Genomic DNA, 27,105 nt, shown 5'->3' on the forward strand with positions numbered 1-27,105 from the left:
GTGTCTTAGCTATTCCACTGTTGGTGTTTCTTGATTCCAGAAATTGCCTATTCTATTAAAACACATTTAATCTGCCACATCATTGGTAAATTGATGAAGACATTCACAAGCTCTTATACGCCGTCTTTTCCCTAAAAGAAAAAAACGATACTCACGGTGTAGAAGCAAAACCATTGCACGTGTGCAACGCAGGACACTGACTGTAAGGAACCGCTGAACGCACCCAGAGTGCTATTCTGGGGCAGGGCAAACACAGATTGTGAGTCAGCTGCAACCTCAAAGGTATGATTCGAAGAAACATTTGAAACTGCAGAGCTGAAAGGAAACGATGTCGAAAGGAAATATAATCCATTAACCCCACTGATGGAAAACACAGTCTGTGAGTAATGAACAGAAGTGCAACACGTCAAACTTCATGCACCCATTCCACAACTACAGATACATTGAGTCAGCAGCTGGTCACGAAGTGGCGTGCCCAGTGCTGTGCCAGAGCTCACTCCGCTCAGCAAAGTGAGGCCGTCATTCAGGTGTGAGGCTGGCGGTCTGAAACCGGCCACGAGGACAGCACTCCCATCACAAACACCGGCAAAGACTACAAACAAGGTTTGTCTCCCAGCATCAACTGTTAAGCATTTACCATTTTTAATCCTGAAGTTCCCACCATCTGAGACTAGTATCATAAAACTTTTGATGATGTGCACATCTTAAGCAGATGAGGAGACAGTTAAGTATCTGAATCTCCTATGCTAATTTCTGATGCTAACAAGAGTTAGTGTACATTTTTGAAAAATGTTTACAACGGCCTTAAATGAGTGCTAAGGGTTCCCACATTCATGATCCTATCTGCACCTCTACACAAGAACCATTTGAGGAAGGTACTATTAATTCAGATTTTACAGGGAATGAAATAAATACAGGCTCATCAAAGTTAAACAAAATGTTCAAGACTTTTTCTTGACCAGTTGACATTACTGTATCGCTAAGTCAAAAACATACTTAGGCGATTCTTTATGCCTCGACCTTGGAAGCTGGAATAATTGAGCTCAAGTTGAAAAGCAGCTCTCTATTATTGTGAATAAAAAAATAATTCAAAGAGTTTTAGATTCCATTTGTTTAAGCATAAGAGAAGACATCCTCATAGTAACAGATTTGATGAGATTCAATCCTCTCAAAATCTTTAGGACATATACCTTGACCTTATATAATACAGCTAATCAAGCTTCATCTTTGATATACTTGGGTGTTTTAACTTGTTTTACTATTATTATTTTAAGTGTTATTTATTTAAGTAATCTCTACACCCAGTGTGGGGCTCAAACCCACGACCTTGAGATCAAGAGTCACATGCTCTTCTGACTGAGCCAGCCAGGTGCCCCTATCTGGGCCTTTTTAGAAATAAATATATTTAGTATGATGAATTGAATAAATACATTTGTCATGCATGGGAAAAGTTTAATAAACTCAAGTTTCATTTTAGTTACAGGCCAAGCATTATAAGATATGAAAAGCTCAACATTTTTACCCAATTTTTTCTAATTTTCTTTGCTTTCCTTGGGGCAAAGTTTAACTCAACCAGTTCTCTATTGAGCATAATGAGATATGCTTCTGCACTGATGAAAGTTTATACATGATTTTGTGAATCTCTAATACTACTATCAAAAAATATTACTGGACTCTGAAAAATGTCAAGTGACCCACAGCGTGATCACAATATGGTATACTGCCCTCCAAAATGTCATCTTCGGAAAGTTGAGAATTTACATATGAGTACGTGCACGCACACACACACACACACACACACACACACACACACACACACACCCCACCTCTAAGGATCTTAATCTGAAGTTTGCACAGTCCAAATGATGTTCTGTTAGATCAAACAAAAAATTTTTTAAAGTTGTGGCTTATTAAATTTCAACAGAGGAGTCAGAAAGCTTAAAAGACTAAACATAGGAGATTTAAAAAATTAAATAACAGTCTCATCTAGAAGGAAAACAAGTACTTTTCAGAACTAAATGTTTAATATCTTCTTAAAATTTTCAGAAGCTAAAATAATTTATCAATTTTCATTACCTGTAAGAAGATAATTCTAGATTTAAAGGGAATTTAATATAGCTGTGTGTGTGTGTGTGTGTGTGTGTGTGTGAGAGAGAGAGAGAGAGAGAGAGGTTTTTACATGAGTGTAGGTGTGTGTATAGATTCCCTAAAATAAACTGTGAAGCTTTGGTGTTGGGAAGGATATTTAACATTCAAACAAGATTAGACTAATAATTATTTTTGTTAAATAAATGAAACATTTACTATGTGATGGGCCCCACTAGGCTCTGGAGAACACCCCACAAGGTTTCTACTCACATCGACCTGAGATTCTAGTAGACCATAGATGTTCTTTAAAATCCATGTCTTCATTTAATATTTACAACTATAAAATTCTACCAATAAATTAAGAAAGCATATTTGATACACAGGCTTGCAGATGTGCAAATAAATACACAAGAATTCCATCACTCCCACGGGAGAGGTCTGGAACATAGCATGTGGTTCCACAAACAGACTGACCTATCGAGATACATACACACGAACAGATCCTGGACAGGAGATAGGGCCAATTTTCCCAAGAGCAAATTATCAAGAAATAGGAACTATTTTTCTTTCATGTTGATAACTCAGCCTCAAGTTTTTTCAGATGGGACATAATATGCCCTGTGTGCCAATTTACAGTTGGCCGATTATAAAATACTCTCTTTCCAATTTGTTTTCTTATTAAACATTATCTTCGGATTCGATTCCTTATTCCAAAATGTACTTTTTCATATTGTAGGGTTTATGAATCTTGCATAAAAACATCTTTAAACCCAAATACACTTGTCTAACTTGTAAGCTACACAGTGCTGGGGAAAAGAGGCGACATGTGCCTTCAGTGGGACGTTAGGTGAGGCTTGGAGAATTAGCAGCTCGGAAGGGGTGATGCAATTTGATTATAGGGATGTGACTCACTCTTTCACCATGCAGTGTGATCTCTGGAATTGCTATCTGGAAGCAAATGTGTGAGGTAAATACTCTTAAAAAAAAAAAAAAACATAAATACTCGCTCATCCTAATTTCTTCATCCTGGATAACCACTAAATATAAGGCACAGCCTGAAAGATCACTGAAATGCTAGTTGTTCTCCATTAGTGATAAATACGCATTAAACATGTGGCCTGCAATATGAAAAATGAGTTATAAGATTAATTCAAAAGCTTACAGGAGGACACACACTATCAAGTGTATACTAATCTCTGTCCTGTGTAATTAACTTCGTTTTAATGAGACCAACATGTGGTAAATGTGTGCTATGTGCAGGCACCGGAGTAAGTACTGGGGTCACAGAGAACATCCGTGGTTCCTGACCAGAAGCCGCTTATGAGACAGACAAATATGGTGGAGCGTTCCCAAAGTTTCGTTCTCTACATTTCAGGAAGAGAATGTTTGACCAATTTTGTACTGGACGGGTGGCTACCTTTACAGAGATCACTTTTTCTAGCTTTCCTTGTAGCTGAGTTATGGGCGAGAGCATAAGAACAGGGTGAAGCTCCATGCTTTCTCAGACCTCATCTTGCCCCCCCACCCCCCCACAGGATGGACCTCCAACATGGCAGTGGCCCGGCTTCAACTCTGAGTGTGGTGATCCCCCTCAGGTGGCCCTAGAGCAACAATATGGAAGAAACCTAGGTGCCTGAACAACCAGACGGACAGCATAGCCCCTCTCACCTCAAGGATATGAAGGCCAAGAGGAATAAACATATATCTTATTCTAACCATAATGCTGTGAGGGCTTTTATACAACTGAGCAGATCCCTAATGCGGTAAATCCGCGATCGACGATTGTACGCCAGACGCTCCCCGACAGCCTTGCTTCTCAATCTGTTCCATTTCTGGGAAGAGCAACTGCATTATTCTACTTGTTCAGGCCACAAGTCTGGAATCCTCAACTCCTGTCTTATCTGGTGTACCATTTCCAGTCCAATCCATTAATAAATAGTACTGGCTGAACTTCCAACCACAGTTCTCCCAACTTGACCATTTTTTACCACCTTCACTTTCACGGTCTCAGTCCAAGTCAGCATGAACCCTTCTTGACTGCTTCTACAGTTGCCCAACTGATATCCCTGCTTCCCTCCCTGCTACCGCAGAATTTCTGTGCCCGCAAGGAAGCCATACATTAGAGGGTGGTGCACTTCAGCTCAAATTCTCCTGGGTATTCCCATCTTGATTACAAGATGATAATAATAAAAGTCCTTAACACGGACTCCAAGCCCATTTGGAGCTCTGTGATATCAACGAATTCCTTACCTGAGTCCCCACCCCACCCCATAATCAATCACTCCACTCCAGCCACACTGGTTTCCATTACCGTTCCTTGAACACGTCAACCACAACCCATCTTAGGTCTTTGCACATTTGTATTCCCTTGGCCGAAATGGTCTTCCTCTGGATATTAGCGTGGAACACTGTCATCTGCTCATTTCTCTGCTTCTGCTCAACATTCAGCTCAAAGAGGACTTCCTCTACTACTGTGTATAACATCACAATTCCGTCCCTGTCCTGCAGGTCATTCTCTACCTCCTTACCACGCTTTGGCTTTCATAGCACTTATCACCAACCTATTACACACACACACACACACACACACACACACACACACACACACACTATAAATGTTTGTTTCATATCTTCTCAATGAGGCAATAAACACAACGTGAACAGACATTTTGTATCCTTTGGTCTCTACTATAACCCAAACACTCAGAATAATCGAACAATGCCTGGCACATAGCATATGCAAAGTACATTTTTTTCTAATATAATTTATTGTCAAATTGGTAACACAGTGTGTGTGAAGTGTGCTCTTGGTTTTTGGGGTAGATTCCCATGGTTCATCACTTACACACAACACCCAGTGCTCATCCCAACAAGTGTCCTCCTCAATGCCCATCCCCCCACACACCCCCATCAAGTTCTCTGTATTTAAGAGGCTCTTGTGGTTTGCCTCCCTCCCTCTCTGTTTGTAACTATTTTTTTCCCCTTCCAAAGGATACAGGAGTGCAAAATAAGCATTTCTAAATAAATTACATGAATGAATGAAACACAGTGTGACCAGAGGGCTTATAGAGAGGGACACAAAGGATATTACGGCAACTTCATAGAAGAGAACCCAGCCTAGTAGGGAAGGGTCAGAGGCGGCTTCTTAGCAGAACCACCTCGTACAGTGACTCTAAAGAGTGGTGATGTCTTAGTGTGTGTATCCCAAGCAGAGGAAAACAAGAGAACGTTCGAGGAAGTTGAACCAAAGCCACGGAGTGGTGAGTACAGAATCTAGTTGGGAAGCAGGGGCAGATCAGTGAGTGACGGCTACCCCGAGACACGGGACTTGATGCTTGACATATTTATTATTTGACAAATGAGAAAAGGATGCTTTATAAGTTTGAGAATTCCCCTAGGCTTACTTAGCTAGTTCCGTGGCAAAACCAAGATTCAAGTCCCTATCTGCCAAGTTCCAGAACCCAGCTCTCTTTATTTCACTGCAGAGTCTGCTATCCTAAGGAGTTTGGAATTTATCATGGAAAAGCCCTGGAAAATGGCAAGCAAGGAGATGACATGAACTCATTGGTCTTTTAGGAAGTTTTGTTCATGGTAGTGCAGAGAATGTATCAAAGCGGAAGAAGTCCAGGGACAGCAAGATCTGTAGGAATTGGTGGGAAAATTCAGGCAAGAAGTTCCGAAGACCTGAAACAAAGCGGTAACTGACAGCAATAAGGACCTGAGGGTAAGCAGACATGGGGCCTGGAGTAATCCCCAAGGCTCCAGTGTGGGCCAGGGTTGCAGGAGAAATGAGGTGTCGCCCAGGAAGTTGGGAAATGCAGTCAGGTGCAGAGAGGGTTACTCTAAGCACTTCAAGCTGGTCACAGAGCCACTTACCAGATGGACCTGGAGGAAACTCCCAAGATTAATGGCTCAGTCCAACGGCCATGCCTCCACAAGACAACTAAACTAAATGGCCACAGCTTATAATATAAAGCACACAAAGACAAAAGGCAGAAACCTAACTCAGCAGTCTATTTAAGTAAAAAACAAACAAACTCTCCACGCTTTGTGAGAACACGAAACAGAATGCACTGTCGTAGAAAATACTAACCTAGAACTTGCATAAAAAAACAAATTCTAAAATTAAGTTCTCATTCCAAATAATATCATATGTGTGCTCAACTGGAGTAAGCCTTTCATCCTCTAACGTTACTGATGTGCTGAGATCTGCCTTTGGGAGAAGAAACCAGAAACTTGACTTCCCAAGAAAAATGAATGAAAGCAGGAAGTTGTTTGTTTATTTTCTAAACTTCTCCCAAGACAAGACTTAGGAGGATGGTGGTAAGATACCAAACACAAGCATATGCACCTGCAAACGAAAACGCTCTTTGCAAAACACATCACAAGAGAATTACATGGACATGTCACACATTTACTTAGCGGTAAGAATTTATAAAGAGACATCCAAAAGACAGCTGCCAATTTCGGTTTCCACATGCATTGAGGGGACCACTCTGCGACCATGTGTAAAACGACATATTCTCTTTTTTCATTTGAAACCATCCATGATATTAGATGCAATACTGCTCTGAACCTTCCAAATATAAAATGCTACATTTTCTAGAATTCTTTTAAGTAAGAAATAAGCACAATATAAAACTACTTTCTTCTCTGAAAATGCTGATTGGATTCAAAGGATATTTGATTCCTTTATTCCTTAGAGCTGTAATTAAAATTACAAAAAAAAAAAAAAAATCAGCACCCTACTACACTAATTGAGGATAATCACTGGGGAACCCAATTAAATTCCCAAATCTTGAACATTAAAAAGTGTCCAAACAGAACCCACAAAATGCATCAAGGATACCTTTCAAACTGTGAAATGCAATGTAATTAACAGAATAATAAGCACTTCAACGCAACTGACTTGCCCACTGTTAATCAGTATTGGCTATTTACTCTAGATTTAAATGTCCGCCTTAAAAGAAACTTTTGTTTCTAACTTACCAGGACTCTACTTAAAAGGCCTTTGTTACAAACTTCCAGTTATAAAAGAAACAAGTCCCGCAGATATAACATACAGCGTGGGGACTACAGTTAATAACACTGGATGGCATAATTGAAAGTTGCTAAGACAATAAATCTTAAAAATTCTCATCACAAGAAGCAAAATGTAACCATGTGCAGTGATGGATGCTACTAGACTTACTGTGGTCATCATTTCACAACAACACGAATATCAAATCCTTATGTCATACACCTAAAACGAACACTATATGACAATAAACAAAACTTATGTCAACAGTACTACAATAAACCAAAAAAAATAAATATGAAAGACATTTGTTTTGTAACATGATCCTTCGTGTGTGCTATTCAGGGGTGGGTGAGTCAATATCTGATATTTTAAACCTTAAACTAATCCAGTGTGTTTTCTGGAACAAGCATCTAGTTGGTCATATTTGTCTTCAGGTCACACGGCTTAAGGTGGTGGTTCTCAAACTTAGTTTCAGAACCTCTTGATACTAACAAAACTCACTGAAAAGTTCAAAAAGATTTTGCTTCTTTGGGTTATATCTATTGATGTTTATTCCATTAGACCTTAACACAGGAAATTTTTTGACACATGTATTCACTTGAAAATAAAAAACTTAACACATGTAAAAAACGCACTTTTATAAAATTAACTATATTTTAAAAAACGAGAATGTTACTAACAAGCATGCCGTTGTTTGATACTTTTTGGGAATCCAATTGATGAAGAGGGCCGCATCCTCTGCTTTGGCATCCTACCTTCTAGAAAATTCTACTGTACACACATGACCGACAAATAACGTGTTCCCGTTACAAGACCTCAAGCTTTGACCTCAAAGAGCCCCTACAAGTTTCCCCAGACCAGACTTCAAGAACCGCTCCTTCAAGAAAATTAGCGGGATTATACTGGAAGGAATTTTTAGTTGGCTGCAAAGATTTTACATTAAAGAATGTTAAAGCATTTATGAATACCCCTATCTACGACATCTGTAAAATTACAAAATTCACCCATTTAATCTGTGGCAGGTACAACGAACACTCTAACCACAAGAGAACTTCCGCCGGTCTTCTCTCTCTGCCCTGTTTTATTAACAGGAGACCTTCACGTCCACATTCAGACCTCTCACCTGGGCTGTCACACAGGTGTCACCCATGTGGTCTCTCCATGGGAACCTGAACTTCACACTGCCAGGAAGGGGCTCCTGATGGCACTTCTTCACCATGAACTCCTCACCCTTCTTCCCATCTCAGAACACAGCACCACCACTCACCCAACCTCTTCAATCAACAGCCTAAGCGTCCCCCAATTTATCTCTTTCACCCTCATCTAACATCTCTGAGCTGCCCAAATTCACCAGCCGTCCCTCACGCCCCGTGCCATCATCCCAGCCCAAGCCAGCATTCCACTTTGCTTGGATTACCGCCGTCTACAACCTCCCAACAGGACCCCCTGGGGACTCCACCACTCCACAGTACGTGTTCGCCACCCTCAATTATTAGCGGTATCCGTTTTTCTACTCATGAAACCTGAGTCTTCTCATGCCCCATCTCAGCCTAAACTCCAATGCTCTCTAAATGTCTTGGAATAAAACTGAACCACCTCCAGCATCCTGCAAGTGACCTTGCCAACCTCAAATCCTGACACTGGCTTCTTTTTCTTTACCACGCCAAGCCTTCCCCACCTCATCACTTTTCTACTTACAGGTGCCCTCATCTGGAACCTCTATCCACACTTTTGCGTGTCTGGCTCCTCCTTGGCATTCAGGTCTCAGCTCAAATCATACCCTCTCAGGAAAGTCCTCCCTGACCCACCTGATCATTGCCAGACCCACCTATGAGTCTCTCTTCTATCACCCTGTTTTATCAATTTACTCAGAGCCCCGGTAATTATCCAGAAGTATCGTGCTTACTTTGGTGAATGTTCTTTGTCCTTTTCCCCTACCACCATCGCCAGGATGCAGGGTCTGGAAGACACGGACTGTGTATGTCTTGTTCACTATCCTACCTCAGTGTCCACTGAGACACGGTCAGCACTGGGAAAGCACTTGTAGGAACTGAACAGCAGGCACGAATAAATACTCAGATGAATCGATAGGTGAGTCATAATAAAGAAACTGTATTGCCAAAAGAATTTCATTAAATACTTTCTTTGCGGTTCTCAATTGTCGAGGGATTTACCAGGAATTTCATGTACTCACGGACGACACTCAGTCAAATCCACACTCTGCTTTATGACTCCAACACCTTTCCTACTTTTGTAGAAACTCGCCATATGGAGGGAAGAAGAGAATGGTAGTTGAGCGATGCCTGCTATGTATATATGGAACCTAATTCTGAACACAAAGGAAAACCTGCTGAAACACTCTTCCTACTATTTCATGTGACTTTGACCTCTAGAATTGATGTGAGAAATAAAAACTTAAATTCACAGGATTAATGAAAAGAAATGTCAAGACTTTCCATAGAAGTTATCTTAATTTTAAGAAAATGGCATGAAAATTGTTCTAAAAAACCTATAAATTAAGTATTTTTCTTTGCAGACTGAGTTTTAAATCACTTGGGAGCCTTATCATCAATACTTATGATTATTGTTGTTACTCTATTTTCCTTATAAATTTGAATTTAACCACCGACAGAATCCTATAGATTATAGTAACAACCCCATCATCTCCTAAAATATAATGTGAACTCTGGGAAGCAATCGTTTCATGTAAATTCATATACACACATGGGCACAACAGGCTGAGTCAATAAAAATCTTTGCACTGGAAATATTGGAGCAAATTATACAAATCTTTTAAAAAATGACTTTAATTTAGAACATTGGGGACACCATAAATATATAGTAAGAATATTGCTGAAGGTATTAAATATTCTAAAACAGTATAAAACACAATAAAAGAATAATATAAAATGATGCTCTGTAAAAACAAGTTAAATATTGGGCGCCTGGGTGGCGCAGTCGGTTAAGCGTCCGACTTCAGCCAGGTCACGATCTCGCGGTCCGTGAGTTCGAGCCCCGCGTCAGGCTCTGGGCTGATGGCTCGGAGCCTGGAGCCTGTTTCCGATTCTGTGTCTCCCTCTCTCTCTGCCCCTCCCCCGTTCATGCTCTGTCTCTCTCTGTCCCAAAAATAAGATAAACATTAAAAAAAAAAAATTTATATAAAAAAAAAACAAGTTAAATATAAAATATGATACTGAATTGTAATCTTCTAATCATATAAATTTAAAAAAACTGAGGAGTATGTAAATGGCTTTCAGTTAAAAGTTAGTATAATGGGCTATTAATTAAACTCTAATGGAAACAAATACTCCCACTTTTTGCCAGTGGGAAATAAGTGATATTTTAAAGAAGCACGATCAGTTCCTGAAGGAAAATTTTAAGCACACTGACTGTTAATTATGATCTCGTGAAAAGTTTTAGCTTTCCTCTGTAAATACATCATTGCATGTTGGTATTGGTGACATGGGAAACCACCTTTCATAATACTTTGGCCACCTTCACCAGATGATTTTTCTAGTACAGCTTTGCTATTGATAAATGAACAGAGTAACTTAATCGGCTTTGATAATGAAAAGTATACAAAGTAACCTAAGTGTTCTTGTTAAGTTACATAAAATTGCACGTAGTAAATAGTAAATATTCTGTCTTGTTTTAAAATCATTTGCTTCCATTTATTCCTTTGAATAACTAAAAGGTGGCTTCATTATACACAAAAACAACCAGCTTTGGTGAAGTTGGGCAAATAATGCAGAAAAAATGACATTATATAAATCAGTAACATAAATAGAGTCAATAATAATTTCTTGATATTTTAATTATGCATAAAATGTGAATTTTCAGGAATTAATGTTAATACCATCTTAAATCATCTATCATACTTTTATGTCTCCGTGCACTACCTAAGAAGCTTTCAGGGCGCCTGGGTGGCTCAGTCCGTTAAGCGATGGACTTTGGCTCAGGTCACGATCTCACCATTCCTGAGTTCAAGCCCAGTATCGGGCTCTGAGCTGACAGCTCAGAGCCTGGAACCCGCTTCAGATTCTGTGTCTCCCTCTCTCTCTGCCCCTCCCCCGTTTGTGCTCTGTCTCTCTCTCTCTCTCTGTCTCAAAACTGACTAAAAGTTAAAAAAAAAAAAAAAAAAGAAGAAGAAGCTTTAGCACAAAAACATTTTCATTTTCATCAGAAAGGAGTTTGCAGAAGGGCCTAGATATAAAGATCAGACTCAGACTTCAACCTTCCAAAGCTATAGTAGTTAATTTCAGATAACGTATGTGCTATCACAGGCTGCATTTCTCAAATGCGGAGTCATGGGAGAATTCCAATAAGGACTTCAGAGACCAATTCCAATTGGTCCTTTGTCCTGGGGTGGGGGTGGGGGGCTGTTGCCATGGCAGTCACACCAGGCAGCTTCTTTGTGCTGGGAAGTAGCTCCTATCTGCCCAGCCCTTTGAGTACATGCCAACACAAATGCTAACCATTCAGGGATTTTTCATTAGAGGAATGGATATTAACAGCATTAGTCTATCCAGCCCCCCACAAAAATCATTCAAAATCTTGTTAAAAGTCTCTGCAGAAATACATCTATGTGATTTTGAATTGAACCCACAACAATGTCAGAAGCCTGTTTAACGTTCAGCATGCAAGTCAGCCAACAGTTTCACATAATGATGGCCGAAGTAAGTTTTCCCTCATTAGCAGAAAATCCATGCCTTATCACACTACTGCCAAAAAGTTACTAATATCTATTTTCTTACCATTTTTTTCAGCTACGCTGTTTTCATTTTTAATGTTCACTGAAAACACATTTTTTAACTTTAAAATTTGCCATTCTCTCAAAACTGCAGAATGGAGGGATGGATATTGTAGCAAAATGAACCAGCACAGAAATAAAACCTGTAACTGTTATGAACTAATTGTAAGAAAAAAATACTTATACCTTTTTAACATAACCTATGATCTCCTTTATCAATTTCAGTTTCTTTTTTTTTTTTCTTTTTTTAATAATGGCTTTCCAACTTTTTTGGTCTCAAACAAAACAAAACAAAACAAAACAAACCAACAACAACAACAAAAAAAAAAACACAAAAAACCAACCACAGCGATTTTTAAAGATTTTAGCTTTCAGGAGTCCTCAAAGGTAAGGAGCCACACTATTTCCCTCCTTAATGTAACAAATTCAATTCCACCATTAACAGTTTGGAAAGAAAACAGAGGACGTTGGTAGAACCACAATGTGATAAGGCTATTTTTACAAAATCACACAACGATGTAGGTAGCCTAATGACTATTAACGAACATTATCCTTCAGGGGCGCCTGGGTGGCTCAGTTGGTTAAGCATCTGAGTTCAGCTCAGGTCTCGATCTCACGGTTTATGAGTATGAGCCCCGCATAGGGCTCTGTGCTGACAGCTCGGAGCTTGGAGCCGGCTTCGGATTCTGTGTCTCCCTCTCTCTCTGCCCCTCCCCCTGCTTGTGCTCTGTCTCTCTCTCCCTCCTTCAAAAATAAACAAAAAAAAAAAAGAACATCATCCTTCAGAATAAATTTTCAATAAATTATGTCCTTAAAGCATCTTGTTAATTTCTCCTGACTTGTACAACAAATGTCATTACTTTACGATGGTGCATATATATTAGCAACAAAGGGAAAAAGTATCACTCCGCTTCATCACCTACCCCTGTTCGTCAAATCTGTCACTAAATGACTTGGAATTATTTCCAAATATAAAACATACCCTCACAGAAAAAAGACAAAAAAGAAAAAAAATAAACATATACAAAAATATGTACTGTCCTCTAAGGACAATTTATAAAGAATTCTTCAAATACATTGTGGAAAAAGAACACAGAAGCAAAAATAAATATATTCCCAGCTTCCTGCTTTCAAAAGGACAACTCTCCAGACTTTAGCCTCTACTACAAAGCTGTCATCATCAAGACAGCATGGTATTGGCAGAAAAACAGACACATAGACCAATGGAATAGAATAGAAACCCCAGAACTAGACCCACAAACGTACGGCCAACTCATCTTTGACAAAGCAGGAAAGAACATCCAATGGAAAAAAGACAGTCTCTTTAACAAATGGTGCTGGGAGAACTGGACAGCAACATGCAGAAGGTTGAAACTAGACCACTTTCTCACACCATTCACAAAAATAAACTCAAAATGGATAAAGGACCTGAATGTGAGACAGGAAACCATCAAAACCTTAGAGGAGAAAGCAGGAAAAGACCTCTCTGACCTCAGCCGTAGCAATCTCTTACTCGACACATCCCCAAAGGCAAGGGAATTAAAAGCAAAAGTGAATTCCTGGGACCTTATGAAGATAAAAAGCTTCTGCACAGCAAAGGAAACAACCAACAAAACTAAAAGGCAACCAACGGAATGGGAAAAGATATTTGCAAATGACATATCGGACAAAGGGCTAGTATCCAAAATCTATAAAGAGCTCACCAAACTCCACACCCGAAAAGCAAATAACCCAGTGAAGAAATGGGCAGAAAACATGAATAGACACTTCTCTAAAGAAGACATCCGGATGGCCAACAGGCACATGAAAAGATGTTCAGCGTCGCTCCTTATCAGGGAAATACAAATCAAAACCACACTCAGATATCACCTCACGCCAGTCAGAGTGGCCAAAATGAACAAATCAGGAGACTATAGATGCTGGAGAGGATGTGGAGAAACGGGAACCCTCTTGCACTGTTGGTGGGAATGCAAATTGGTGCAGCCGCTCTGGAAAGCAGTGTGGAGGTTCCTCAGAAAATTAAAAATAGACCTACCCTATGACCCAGCAATAGCACTGCTAGGAATTTATCCAAGGGACACAGGAGTACTGATGCAGAGGGGCACTTGTACCCCAATGTTCATAGCAGCACTCTCAACAATAGCAAAATTATGGAAAGAGCCTAGATGTCCATCAACTGATGAATGGATAAAGAAATTGTGGTTTATATACACAATGGAGTACTACGTGGCAATGAGAAAAAATGAAATATGGCCTTTTGTAGCAACGTGGATGGAACTGGAGAGTGTGATGCTAAGTGAAATAAGCCATACAGAGAAAGACAGATACCATATGGTTTCACTCTTATGTGGATCCTGAGAAACTTAAGAGAAACCCATGGGGGAGGGGAACAAAAAAAAAAAAAAAAAAAAAAAAAAAAAAAAAAAGAGGTTAGAGTGGGAGAGAGCCAAAGCATAAGAGACTGTTGAGAACTGAGAACAAACTAAGGGTTGATGGGGGGTGGGAGGGAGGAGAGGGTGGGTGATGGGTACTGAGGAGGGCACCTTTTGGGATGAGCACTGGGTGTTGTATGGAAACCAATTTGACAATAAATTTCATATATAAATAAAAAAAAAAAAAAGTCAAAAAAAAAAAAAAAAAAAAAAAAAAAAAAAAAAAAAAAAAGGACAACTCTCATTTAGATTATAAATGTGGATCTATTCCTTGACAGATAATTCCTCTTACACCAACTTAAGTACATGCCTTCATGGACAAAAATACCACCCTCCAGGATTTCTTACAAAGATACAAAAAGCACAAACCAAGAAGATTGATATATTTGACTACAGTAAATTTAGTAACTTCTGTTCATCAGCAGATTTCACAAACGGGTAAAAATTAAAGCTATAGACTGAGAAAGATACTTTGCAATGCATGTAATCAACAGGGATGAAAATCTGAAACTAGGTAAAGTCAACCAATCCAAAGGGAGAAACTGGCAGAAAACCACAACAGACACTTCACAAAAGAACCACAGACAGTTCACGAACATACGAATAGATGCTCAGCCGCATTAGTAACCTAGAGCAAAATAACTGGAAATAATCAGAATATAATCCTTAGCCGAAAGGACAAACAAATTGGGTTATACAGCGCAACATTGAATGGAAGCAAAAAAAATGAAGTAACAGAAAAATTCGTGTGGCATTATTAGATTTCAATCATAGGGTACAAAAACACTTCAAAGTAACCACCACATTGCGTGTAGAGGCAAGTTTGGGAGAGGAAGCCTTCAGAGGGCCAGGTGCTCAAAGACTAGCTACTAGGACACTCATTCACAAACCCACAGACTGAGAATGTGGGAGTTTAGGGAAGGGACAGAGATGCCTTATGATTCAGCCGCAGGGAATCCTTCCTCCACCCCCACGAACTTCCTCCAAGCAGGTGCCTTGGAGTCATGGCTGGAATGCCTCCCGAGATGCTGTTCTTGCCACCCCATCAACCTGCTCCTTTCACTCCCGGAGCATGTTATCAGCAGCATATTGATTCCAAAGTCTTCCCTGGAACTGGCATTTCTTTGCTCTTCAAGATTCATGAAGACTAATTCCCTTTTCAAGAGACAGCATTTTCAGTATCTAAAACATTATCCTCTCTTCCTAGACTCCCCATCTATGCGTGAAACAATGTCTAAATGTATATGCGTGTGTGTATACACACACACAATTTATGTATATATAAAATATATATAAATATAAAAAATATTTTTATTTATATATATTTTATATATGTAAAATATATAAAATATATATATAAAAATTGTATGTGTATACACACACACATATACACACTATATATATATGTATATATATATATACACACACACATATGTATATATACATATATATGTATATATACACACACGCACACACATATATATATGTATATATGTGTGTGCGTGTGTGTATATATATATTGACCTGGACCTGGTCAAGTCTATCAAAGGCTTTTTTGAAGCTTGGCACTCCAAAATAAACATGATACCCCCATGCCATCTAAATATCTCGGTCCCTTGTCTTCACCGTTGACTCCATAAATGAAATAGAGTTTAATATTTTGCATTTAATACTTCCAGATTCTCTTGGCTTACGAGAACTTCTTATAAATAGACGTCTGCTTTGTTTTTTCTATAAGCAGGGCATAGGTTTGCTCTTTAACATTAACATTATAACCACGGTCCAATGAAAGAACAGTAAAAAACTTTAAGTGCATGGGTATTTCAACTATTTTAAAGATAGCTTTCAGAGGAACGAGAAAAACTCATAAGGCCAAAAGGCAACCCCTGATTTTGGAGAACAAAACTGTCTGTTTCTCATGTTAAAGTTACTGGGAGAGCTCATTCATATGAAAATGCATTCAGTTCCCTCAGACTCTCAGGTAGTGTTTTGAATGCCAATGGCATGGTGAGGCTCATCATTAATGTTCAATTTTCTAAAAAATCCCTCTTTGAATGTCAGCTTTCATACATCATTTAATTATATAGAGACAGCAAGAATGTTTCAGTGGGAAAGGGGAACAGCGCTTGAAGTATCATCAAGTTATGTGAGGTAACTTTGAAGGGTGGCCAGCAGGATGGTTCGTGTCCACACTGAAGCATCAGCAGTGTTAGACATCAGCCGAACACGCAGACCTGGTTACCAACCCACGGAGAAAACAGGTGAGCCCATGACTTGGTCTTCAGAAGGAAAAAGGGCAATCTTGGTACAGTGAGAACGGAAAGGGGAAGCTAGCTCCTGAGTGTTGATGTCAACAGTCAAATATCACTTAGCATCCGTGTACAAAGGTCATATTAAAAGTGTGCAAAGAGCTTCTTTAAAAAGCCTGTGTGAAAAAAAAGATCAATGCTTTTCATTACATGCAGAAAAAACAGGTCCTTCAAGGTGCACGGCGGAGTTGAGTCACAAACAAGTAAGGACACAGAGGTGGGCCAAGATTCAGCCAAGTCACAGCTGCTCTTTCAATAAGGAAGAGGAAACAGTAAGAGGAGAGGGCTGAATGGTCGAAGATCAATGGAGAGGTCAATAAGCAGTTCAATGTTCAAAGGGGGCAGAGAGGCCTAAGAGATATTCATAGAAAACATCTGGGTTATTCTCTTCTGGAACTATTGCCATTCAAGTTCTAGTCTTTCCTTGAAAATAATCAAACCATATATATATATTTTTTTTACCCTATGGTTTAATGCTGTGCATCTTCTATGGGCTTTTCAAACTGGGATAATAATACATAATACATAATACATAATACATAATACATAATAAATATGTCACACGAGTACTCCTAATCCGTACTTGGAAAGTTAACATTGCCCAGTCATCACGCATGGGCGACGCCAGAGCAGATGGCCCAGGTTTGCACCTCAAAAGACTGATTGTAAGATCCTGGCCGATTCATTCAGCTGGCCTATCATCAGGTCTTTTAGCTATTAACATGCAGATAATATAATACCTACTTCCTAAGGGGTACTATGAAGATTAAAATTTAATACCTATAAAATGATTGAACAGTACCTGGTGTTTATATGTAGTTGATAAAAAGCTATCATCATTAAAGAATGGATAATTTCATAGCCTCATAAAAGAATGGATAATTTCATTAAAAAGTTTAACTTAAACCTCATAACCTCATAAAAGAATGGATAATTTCATTAAAAAGTTTAACTTAAAATAGCCAAGGCTCAAAGAACACTAAATACATAGCTTGCTGCTTTTTAGAAAACAAAATATAATCTACCTGCTCCCACAATGAAATATCACAGAAAACATGCAAAACCAGTATCGCTAAGCAAATCAGCCACTTTGATGGATACAAATTCAACACTTTTCAATGTGAAAATATTCGATTAGGTTCACAGAAAAGATGTTTTAATCACATCACCATCAAAAGTCACTAAATCAGACTATGTTTTGTGTTGGATGATAGAAGGCTAAAATGTATCTTTATGATAAGAAAAGAAAAGGCAAGGCAAGAACGGAAGGACAGTTTCAAATTTCACATCATAATTAAGGCCAATGTCTGTTTAAGAAAATAAACTGTATTCAAGTACTTGATAAGACTCATTTACACAGTTGAAAACGTAATTAAAATGTAAAGAGAGCCTTAGCAATGTAACCTACTTAAACTGCTGTCTTCAGAAACGAACTCCAAACAATTCTGATCAAAACTTGAAACTGAAACTTCTCTAAGCCAGCAATTTTAAGTATCTGAAAGTCACACGACTCCTTTTGCTTGAAAATACATGATAATATATTTACACTACCCCCAGATGATTTCTCCCCAGTCATCCTAATTAGTGAAGTCTTACCATATGACTATTCTCTTTTGCTAAAACGATGAGAAATTCTGGCATTTAGGTGTGCAATCATACTTGGGACCCTGCCCAGCTAAAATAAAAATCACTTAAGGCACATGTTAAACCGCATTACACAAAGAAACTTCATTTAAGTAAAGAGAGACAGAGAAAATTGGACTGATATTCCATGTAAACTCCCTGGGTGTTTTTCTGAATGTCTGGATAATAAGCAAGTTTGTGAATGATCTTGCATAGCCCACTCACCCATTGTTGCCATGGCATACTCTTTATAAATATTAATGTTTGCAGATGAAAAAAATCCATCTCTATCAAGAACATTGCTATCTAAATTTTGAGAAGATTAAATACGCTGATAAAAAAACTAATTAAACAATGAAACATTTCTTCAATTAAAACTTATAAAAATTCAAATGATGTTTTCTTTTTTTAATTTGAAATTATTTTGACACAAGGATATTAGCACGAGATCAGCCAAAGTTACATGGAACTGGTTAGAATCACAGCTTGGGGACAGATCGGCCTCATTTTATAAGATTATCGTCATTTTACTGAGTTTAAACTCAAGTATAGCAAGAGAATCACTGCAGAATCTGTGACTCTGAATATTTATATACTATTTAAAACCCTGTTTTAAAAAAGATAGGGGCGCCTGGGTGGCGCAGTCGGTTAAGCGTCCGACTTCAGCCAGGTCACGATCTCGCGGTCCGTGAGTTCGAGCCCCGCGTCGGGCTCTGGGCTGATGGCTCAGGGCCTGGAGCCTGTTTCCGATTCTGTGTCTCCCTCTCTCTCTGCCCCTCCCCTGTTCATGCTCTGTCTCTCTCTGTCCCAAAAATAAATAAAAACGTTGAAAAAAAAATTTTAAAAAGATAATTAAGATAGCTTGCTATTTAGTCAATCCAGAAGTAAAAGGAAGATAAATAAAATTTATTAAAATTAGCTTGTAGCAATGGAGGAGAGATGAGTATCTTTACCTTTACCTAGGAAAGGCTGCCATCGGTATTTCTTCATTTTGTCATAAATATGTTTGCGTGTATGGTTACGCGTGTGTGTGTGTGTGTGTGTGTGCACAAAATTTTCATTTTCCTATTTCACATCCCCTTATCATGTATCATAAGATGGCCTGACTACATCTCACTATTTAAGTATGAGTTGTACAACATAGTATTTAAATTAGGGCATATCAAGGAGAAGAGTAAATATTACCCAAGGACTTTGTACTCTTTTGGGGGGAAAGTGCCAGTGGATTTTCAGTTATGCTCAGAATCTTTACCGCACCGTAGGTGGAGCTATGACCTTGTTGCTGTCTTTATTTGGAGCTCAAGCATGGTCTGAGGAGATGCACACAGAGGCAGAGTTGACAACGAGTGGACCTGGGAGGGTGAATTTAATGTGTCAACTAGCTAGGTCATGATCACCGGATACTCTTGGTCCAATATCATCCTAGATCCTTCTGGGAAGGAAGTTAAAGTTAGCACATAAATCCGTAGACTGCAAGCCACAGATGACCTTCCTAATGTTGGTGGGCTTCATCCAATCAGTTGAAGGCCTCAACAGAAAAAAGACTGACCTCCACGGAAGAAGGAATTCTGCCAGCAGTCGGCCTTCAGATTTGAATTGTAGCATCAACTCTTTCCTAGATCTCCAGCCTGCTCACCTTACTGTGTAGATTTTGGGTTTCCCAGTACCCACAGTTACATGATCCAATTCCTTAAAATAAATATCTACCCATCGATATCTATCTACCTATCTATCTATCTATCTATTTATCTATCCATTAATATCTATCTACCTACCTACCTACCTACCTACCTATCTATTGGCTCTGTTTCTCTGGAGAACCCTAACATAGCCCTACAGTCAAAAGCTGGAGCTCTGAATCCAGATTACCGTGGTTCAATCCTAATTCTACTATGAGCTAGTTGGGAGACCCAGGCAAATTACTTAACCTCATTGGGCCTCTGTCTCTTCATCTATAAAGAAAAATAATAAATATTGCCCCTTACTTCATAGGATTGTTTTGAAGATTAAATAAATTTTATACATGGAGTGTGTTTGCGAAAGCATGCTCCGTATGTTGGGCATTGCTCTAAGCACTCAATAAACATCAACTGTGATTTCTAAGCTTCTTCTAACATAGCTAGTGGGCTTGCAGTTAGTCTTAGAAAACAGAATAGTATGCATAAACAATTTTTTTTTTAGAAAAATTTGCAAGGTTGTGCAAAAACCTATTTTCGTAAGAGACACTCAACATAAAGGCGAAGTGAACACACAGGTTTTCAAAATATCCATTTCTTGAATGGATTTTCAATAATTAGCATTTGCAAAAGGCTGAAGTAAGGTATATACCTCGCTTTACCACAATAGGCATGTTCTTACAAACGTGCCTGACAATGAATTAACTGAAAAATCAACTATGAAACCACTGATATACTGTAATCTAAGAAATGCTTTAACTTGGTTTGTAATTGTTAGCACTCCTTAACACATCCCTCTGTATTTATAGGTTACGCTCGGCCTCGATATATTTCTCGCCTCTTTCTCATCCATTTTGCTCACTACCCACATACGCTCTCGCCCTATAATTTCATCTCCTTCCCCTGCAATTGTCTGGCAAGTGAATACTGCTTGTGTTTTTGTTTACTGGGTCTTGCTTTTATCCAGAAGAAAGCCTAGCTGAACATTTATGTCTTTTTGGCCTGGGGGGAAACTTTAGAACACTGACACAAAAGCCGAACACTTCTAGAGGAAAAAAAAAAAAAAAAAAGACAGAAATTATGAGTTAAAAGTTGAATGCCTAATATATGTCAAAAAAAGATTACAAAGGAAAATTAAAAGGTGAATGACATATGCAGGAAGAACATTTCTTATATACTGTCAGGTATTTGATGGAAATAATACCACTCACTGGTATTTTTTAACATTTTACACTGTACATTACACATTTTTTACTCAGACTGTTTCACGTTAACTTCATAACAATCTTGTAAAGACAGAAAAAGCAGGACATTCCAATATCGGCATTAAGGACAATTTGGGCCAGATAATTCTTTGTTGTGGGCGCCTGCCTGGCAAAGCGGAGTTCCTGCTTTTTACCCGCAAGATGCCAGAAGCCTCTCCCCCCAACCCCGACCTGTCCCCATTGCAATTGTGACAACCAAAACCGTCCCGAGGCATTGCCAAATGTCCTGTGGAGGGACAGAACCACCACCAGTTGAGAACCACTGTCAGAAACAAGTAGTGCCTTTTTTAAAAATACATAAATTAGGTTAAACTCCGAGAAGGGATGTCACTTGCCCAAATAACGCCCCTTCTCTTAACAACCTATAAACTTGACAATCCTAGGAGATTGCCATGAATGCTTTGGTTAAAACACCAATCACCACCTGTAAACTGATTGTGATTTCTGTATGGCCACTCTGTGATCTTATAGGCACCTCTGAACTCACTTTCTCCTCGGCTGGTCTGGTCACGACCTCAGGCTTTTGTTCCCCCCCGCCCCCCCTCCCCCGAAAGAAAACATGGCATTATAAGCTCCAAGCTAGAAATAAACAATACGAAAATCTGTCTGGGCATAAAATAAATTTGTATGGTGCCTCCCTCAATTGTTTTTTTTCCAAAACGGTTTCTATCTTCATTTGTGCAACATCTATGGAACAATCTATCACTCTTATTAATTAGGCAGCTAACAGGCCATCTGACCGGTCTGATTTATCTCTTTCACACACATATAAAAAGCTGAAAACACTCTCTTTTTATAGAAGCACAATAGCAGGAAACCCAGTCATATCCTGAAAATGAAAAGTAGAGTTGACACTTTGATTATCTGACCAAGAATACTTCCCGACGGTCCCAAGTTTCTCTGGAAGCTTCGTGAGCTTGCTCAACGACCTGACAGTGTGCAGACTTACACAGCACAGTAAACAGCGTTTCCTTCCTTCACACTGTCACCCTTTCCCCAGGTCTAAAAAATATCCTCGACTCTCAGATGAATATTCTCAACACAAACCCTTTGTACAACTAGTCAACCACTGTATTTAAGTCGTGTCCCGCCTCTTTTCAAACTGTTTCCCAACAACAAAAGAGGGAAACATGGAACCGTCCCCTGTAATCCATGGCCTTCTGTGTGTGGGCTGACTAAGACGAAAAGGGAATATCTGAATGTCAGAGGCTCAGGGTTACGAACCATACCTTCCATGACATACACCAGTGACCCCACGTCTCCTTCTTTGATGATGCAGCTGTCTTTGCCATATTCCACTGGGTACATACAATCCACAATCTCCTGGATCTGCGACAGCTCCAAGTTCTTCATAAAGTCATTGTCAAGGATAGCTTCCTTTATGAGATCCTTGGACCTAGGGAAAGAGAGGGAAGATTTACTGGCACATCTGACAAGCGTTTTCATAGTCTGTGAAGTTGAGCAGAGCCATAGAGTGTTCTGGCACACTACGATGCATTTTATTGCTAGGAATCCAATCGTATTCTGAAAGACCTAGGAACAACGTAATTCTGTGGCAGTAGGAAAGGCGCTGAGAAAATTTCCTTTAAATACACTATCATTTACTGCACATGTGACCAACCAATAAACAAACCAAAGTGTGAAATTCCATTTTGTTTCAGAATGTTCTTTAATCACGAAGATTGGGAGAAAGCCAGTAGATGAACATTTTAAATTGAAGTTTGCAACTTAGTTTAAGAATAAATGCGAACAAGGGGCGCCCGGGGGGCTCAGTCGGTTAAGCATCCGACTTGCGCTCAGGTCGCGATCTTGCGGGGTTCAGGGGTTCGAGCCCCGCGTCGGGCTCTGTGCTGACGGCTCAGAGCCTGGAGCCTGCTTCCGATTCTGTGTCCCCCCTCTCTCTGCCCCTCCTCTGCTCACACTCTGTCTCTTTCTCTCTCTCAAAAATAAATACACATGTAAAAAACGTTTTTAAAAATAAATGTGAACAAGAGACAATAAATCTTTTTAAAAATTTTTTATGGCACAAACACTCTTACCGCTATCTTTACATATTATAAAAGAACATTAGGATGTATTGTACTATATATAATTACAGTAAAAAATTATTTGTTTGCTTATTTGTATGCGATTCTTCCACTAGACTTTATGCTCCACGTGGATGGGGATCATTTTTACTTTTCTCTCTATGCCAAGTGTCAACACAATGTTAGTTACGGTGCAGGTGCTCGAGAGTAATATTTGGGTTAAAAAACTGGTAAGAATTGGACTCCTAATTAGCCGTTTGAAACAACCGGTAGAAACGTGGTAGTTCCTCATCCATACTTAACATATTTTCAGAGAAAATCTCCTTTTTGAAGCAGTTTAGAGTGAGGTGCCCAGGAAGATAAAACTCTACTGCACAATATGTTTTTAAACACGACATGATTTAGACATGGATTAAATAGGTAGTCGGCGGGAAAGATATTTTTACAAATCCTATCATTGGAATTCAAAGTGGTCACCCAGGAAAGTGTTGCCGAGCTTAACGATGGTGGTAATTTGAGTCTCTCTCTTGAATCCCTTACCAGGGATTGTGACAAAGCAACTAAAAATTTTCGCGAAGAATGGTAACGGTATGGGGGAAATTCCTACACTATATTTAGGTGAAAAAGCAGAAAACAGAATTGTTGTTAGACTAAGAGAATATTTTATGTGAGAACTTAGAGATAGGAGAATTTAGAGAATAAGGCAATTTAGAATAGAAGAAAACCAGGAGGTGTCACCTCACCTCCATCAGTATGGCCGCCATCAAAAAGGTAAGAGATAACAGATGCTGCGAGGATGTAGAGGAAAGGGAGCCCTCGCGCACGGTCAGTGGGAATGGAAATTGGTGCAGCCACTATGGAAAGCAGAATGGAGGTTTCTTACAAGATTAAAAATAGACCTACCATATGATCCAGTAATTCCACTTCTGGGAATATAACCAAAAGAAACAAAAACACTAACTTTAAAAGATTATCTGCGGCCCATGTCCATAGCAGCATTATTTACAATAGCCTAGACATGGTAACAACAGGAGCGTCTACAGATGAATGAACGAAGAATACGCAGAACGTATACACACGCACGCGCGCGCTGTGGAACATCATTCAGCCATAAAAGAGGAAGTCCGACCATCTGTGACAACCGGAATGAACTTTGAAGGCATTATGTCAAGTGACATAAGTCACAGAAAAACAAAGTACTATATGACCTCACTTACGTGTGGAATCTAATTTAAACGGGCGCACCCGCGCGCGCCCACGCACGCCAAACTCACGGAAAAGAGATCGGATTTGCAGTTATCAGAGGTGGGGGACAGGAGAAAAAGGAAGAAGGTTGTCAAAGTGCACAGAGTTGCCATTACACCTAAGTATGGGGATGGAATGGACAGCTTGATGACTACAGTGAACACTGCTGTATGATCCAGAGAGAAACTTGTTGGGGGAAATTTTTTTCATTCCTTTTTATTATATCCATAGGAAATGAGGGCTGTTAACTAAAACCTATTGTGGTAATCATTTCACAATATATATAAATTAAACCACCATGGGGCGCCTGGGTGGCGCAGTCGGTTAAGCGTCCGACTTCAGCCAGGTCACGATCTCGCGGTCCGTGAGTTCGAGCCCCGCATCAGGCTCTGGGCTGATGGCTCAGAGCCTGGAGCCTGTTTCCGATTCTGTGTCTCCCTCTCTCTGCTCCTCCCCCGTTCATGCTCTGTCTCTCTCTGTCCCAAAAATAAACGTTGGAAAAAAAAAAAAAATTAAAAGGTGGCCTCATCTTAAAAAAAAAAAAAAAAAAAAAAAAATTAAACCACCATGTTGTGTACCTTAAACTTACATAGTGATGATGTCAATCATTTCTTAATAAAACTGGAAAAAAATTACCAACTCAGAAGAATTTTATGTGAAGACCATAATGTTACTTTTCAGTAAATGGTAGGTAAAAAAAAAAAGATGGTAATAGTATTAATTGCAGCAGCAGTAAAAAAAAAAAGGGGGGGGGAGTGGCGAAGGGACATAACAGAGTATATACAGCAATGACCCGAAACAATTTTAGAAGGAAATAAACAAAATGTTGGCATTGGTTGCCTTTGGTGACAGAATTATGTTTTTCTTTCTACTTTTGTCTCTTTATAAAATTTTCTAGAATGGGGCATGCTTTTTCATATTGAAAAATCACTTTAAAGACTTTTATAAAAAGTCACTGTGCTATTTGGAGAAATAAAAATAATCTAATTTCATCCACTTCTCATTGAAACAATGACATATTTTTTGGCATATTCTTTTATGTCTTTTATTGGCATATTCAATGTTACCCTTTGCAATAGATTCTTGTTCATGTGGCTGCGTTTAAATACTAATGGTAGGGATTTTCACCTAATATAGAGACAGCCAGTTGTTAAGAACTTCAGAATAGACTATTCTAAAAGTGAGACTTTTGGGGCCCCTGGGTGGCTCAGTGGGTTAAGCGTCTGACTTCAGCCCAGGTCATAATCTCAAGGTTTGTGGGTTCAAGCTCTGCTTTGGGCTCTGTGCTGACCGCTCAGAGCCTGGAGCCTGCTTCGGATTCTGTGTCTCCCTCTCTCTGCCCCTCCCCTGCTCATGCTGTCTCACTCTGTCTCTCAAAAATAAGTAAACATTAAAACATTTTCAAGTGAGACTTTTACGTTAGTCAGGCAGGGCTTTTCAGCCATTTATTCCAGCTTGCCAAAACTTTATGCAAAACTCTGTCCCCATCTGTGACTATCATGACCTCTCCTTTCTTAATTATCTTCACCATCTCTGATGTCAGGAATGGCAGCAGCACCTTCAGAGTGACTCCTGAGATCTACTGTTCTAGGATCACATTTCCCAACACCAGGACCTAGTTGATATTCAGGAAATTAATTTAATTAAATAGTTAAATAATCTCTTTACATAAAATGCCTTTATTTTCTTTGTTTGGGTCAGAGAGTGAGGTCATCAATAGGTCCTTATTTTCTAATATCGTAACTCCTGGAGGCTATCAATCCCAGAATCCCTACCTGGGGAGCCACTGATGGCATCTTATCCTTTCGGAAACGTTAATAGTGCTCCATTAAAAATCTAAGCCCTAGAAATGCCACCAGCTTCGAAGGAGAGCCCTATTCTCCCCAAAATAATTATCTCAATCCAAGGATGGGTGAAGAAAGCATTTCTCTTTTCTCTTAAGTAGGACTATTACCCTGTTTTGTGAAGACTTCAGAAAGGGTGAAACCCTGAGGTCTAATGCAATCTCTTAGAATTACCCAGATTTTCCAAATGTTGACCACAAAGTCAGTGGGAGGAGGGGAACTTCAGGCTGCTGTCGCTTCTCAGATTTCTTTTGAAATGGAGGACGTCCGATCTCAAGTCTCTGAAGAAACAAAAACTGGGGGTCGTCACGTATGTGTTTGTGTCACTTGAAAACACACTGAGACACAGGGGACCTGTGTCCTACCTGTCCTTTCACACAAGTACCGTCCAATGAAACGCCTGTCCCTGAAACGTCACCAACAATCCATCTCATGCCTCTGTGTGGCGTAACCCGCAGATGTTCTTGTCAGGGAGCAATCGTGAATGCCCTGCCCCTTCATACAAGTCTCCCTGAAGTCCTTTCCCACCGAGGGCTTGAGCCACTGGGTCAATTCTTCGTCTCCCTTTGCTCCAACCTTATGGACTAGAATCGATCACAGCCTCCACCTCAGTCTCCTGTGACTCCTTCTCTTTCCTTGAGACACAGTCTAAGACACTCGCTGTACCTAAAATATGATGCTGCACGCGATGCCAGCGAGCTTGGTGATCAGTCTGGGAGCTGGGGAAAGCTGCTATCACAAGTTCCAGAAGGCGGCTATCTGCTCTCGCTCAGAGTACATATTTTAACAGGCTGCACGAATTCAGCAGCCTGACCTGGGGACTGTA

The 27,105-nt window shown here is 39.6% G+C and overlaps 1 protein-coding gene across 4 annotated transcripts in view; it reads right to left on the reverse strand.

Annotated features, from left to right (window-relative positions):
* The window catches only part of PRKG1 (protein kinase cGMP-dependent 1), a 1,267,967-nt gene that overhangs the window by 1,073,609 nt on the left and 167,253 nt on the right, over positions 1-27,105 (reverse strand). For 2 of the 4 annotated variants that reach the window (XM_086679490.1, XM_086679489.1), the window contains exon 2: positions 22,393-22,559. In XM_086679490.1, coding sequence (XP_086535616.1) covers positions 22,393-22,559 — 167 coding nt within the window. Of the gene's footprint in view, positions 1-22,392; positions 22,560-24,093; positions 24,113-24,151; positions 24,225-27,105 lie in introns of those variants that run through there. The other 2 variants (XM_086679491.1, XM_086679492.1) reach the window with 2 other exon arrangements.

The sequence above is a fragment of the Puma concolor genome, chromosome D2 (assembly GCF_028749965.1).
Source record: "Puma concolor isolate L17-30 chromosome D2, mPumCon1.1.hap2, whole genome shotgun sequence".
NCBI lineage: Eukaryota > Metazoa > Chordata > Mammalia > Carnivora > Felidae > Puma > Puma concolor.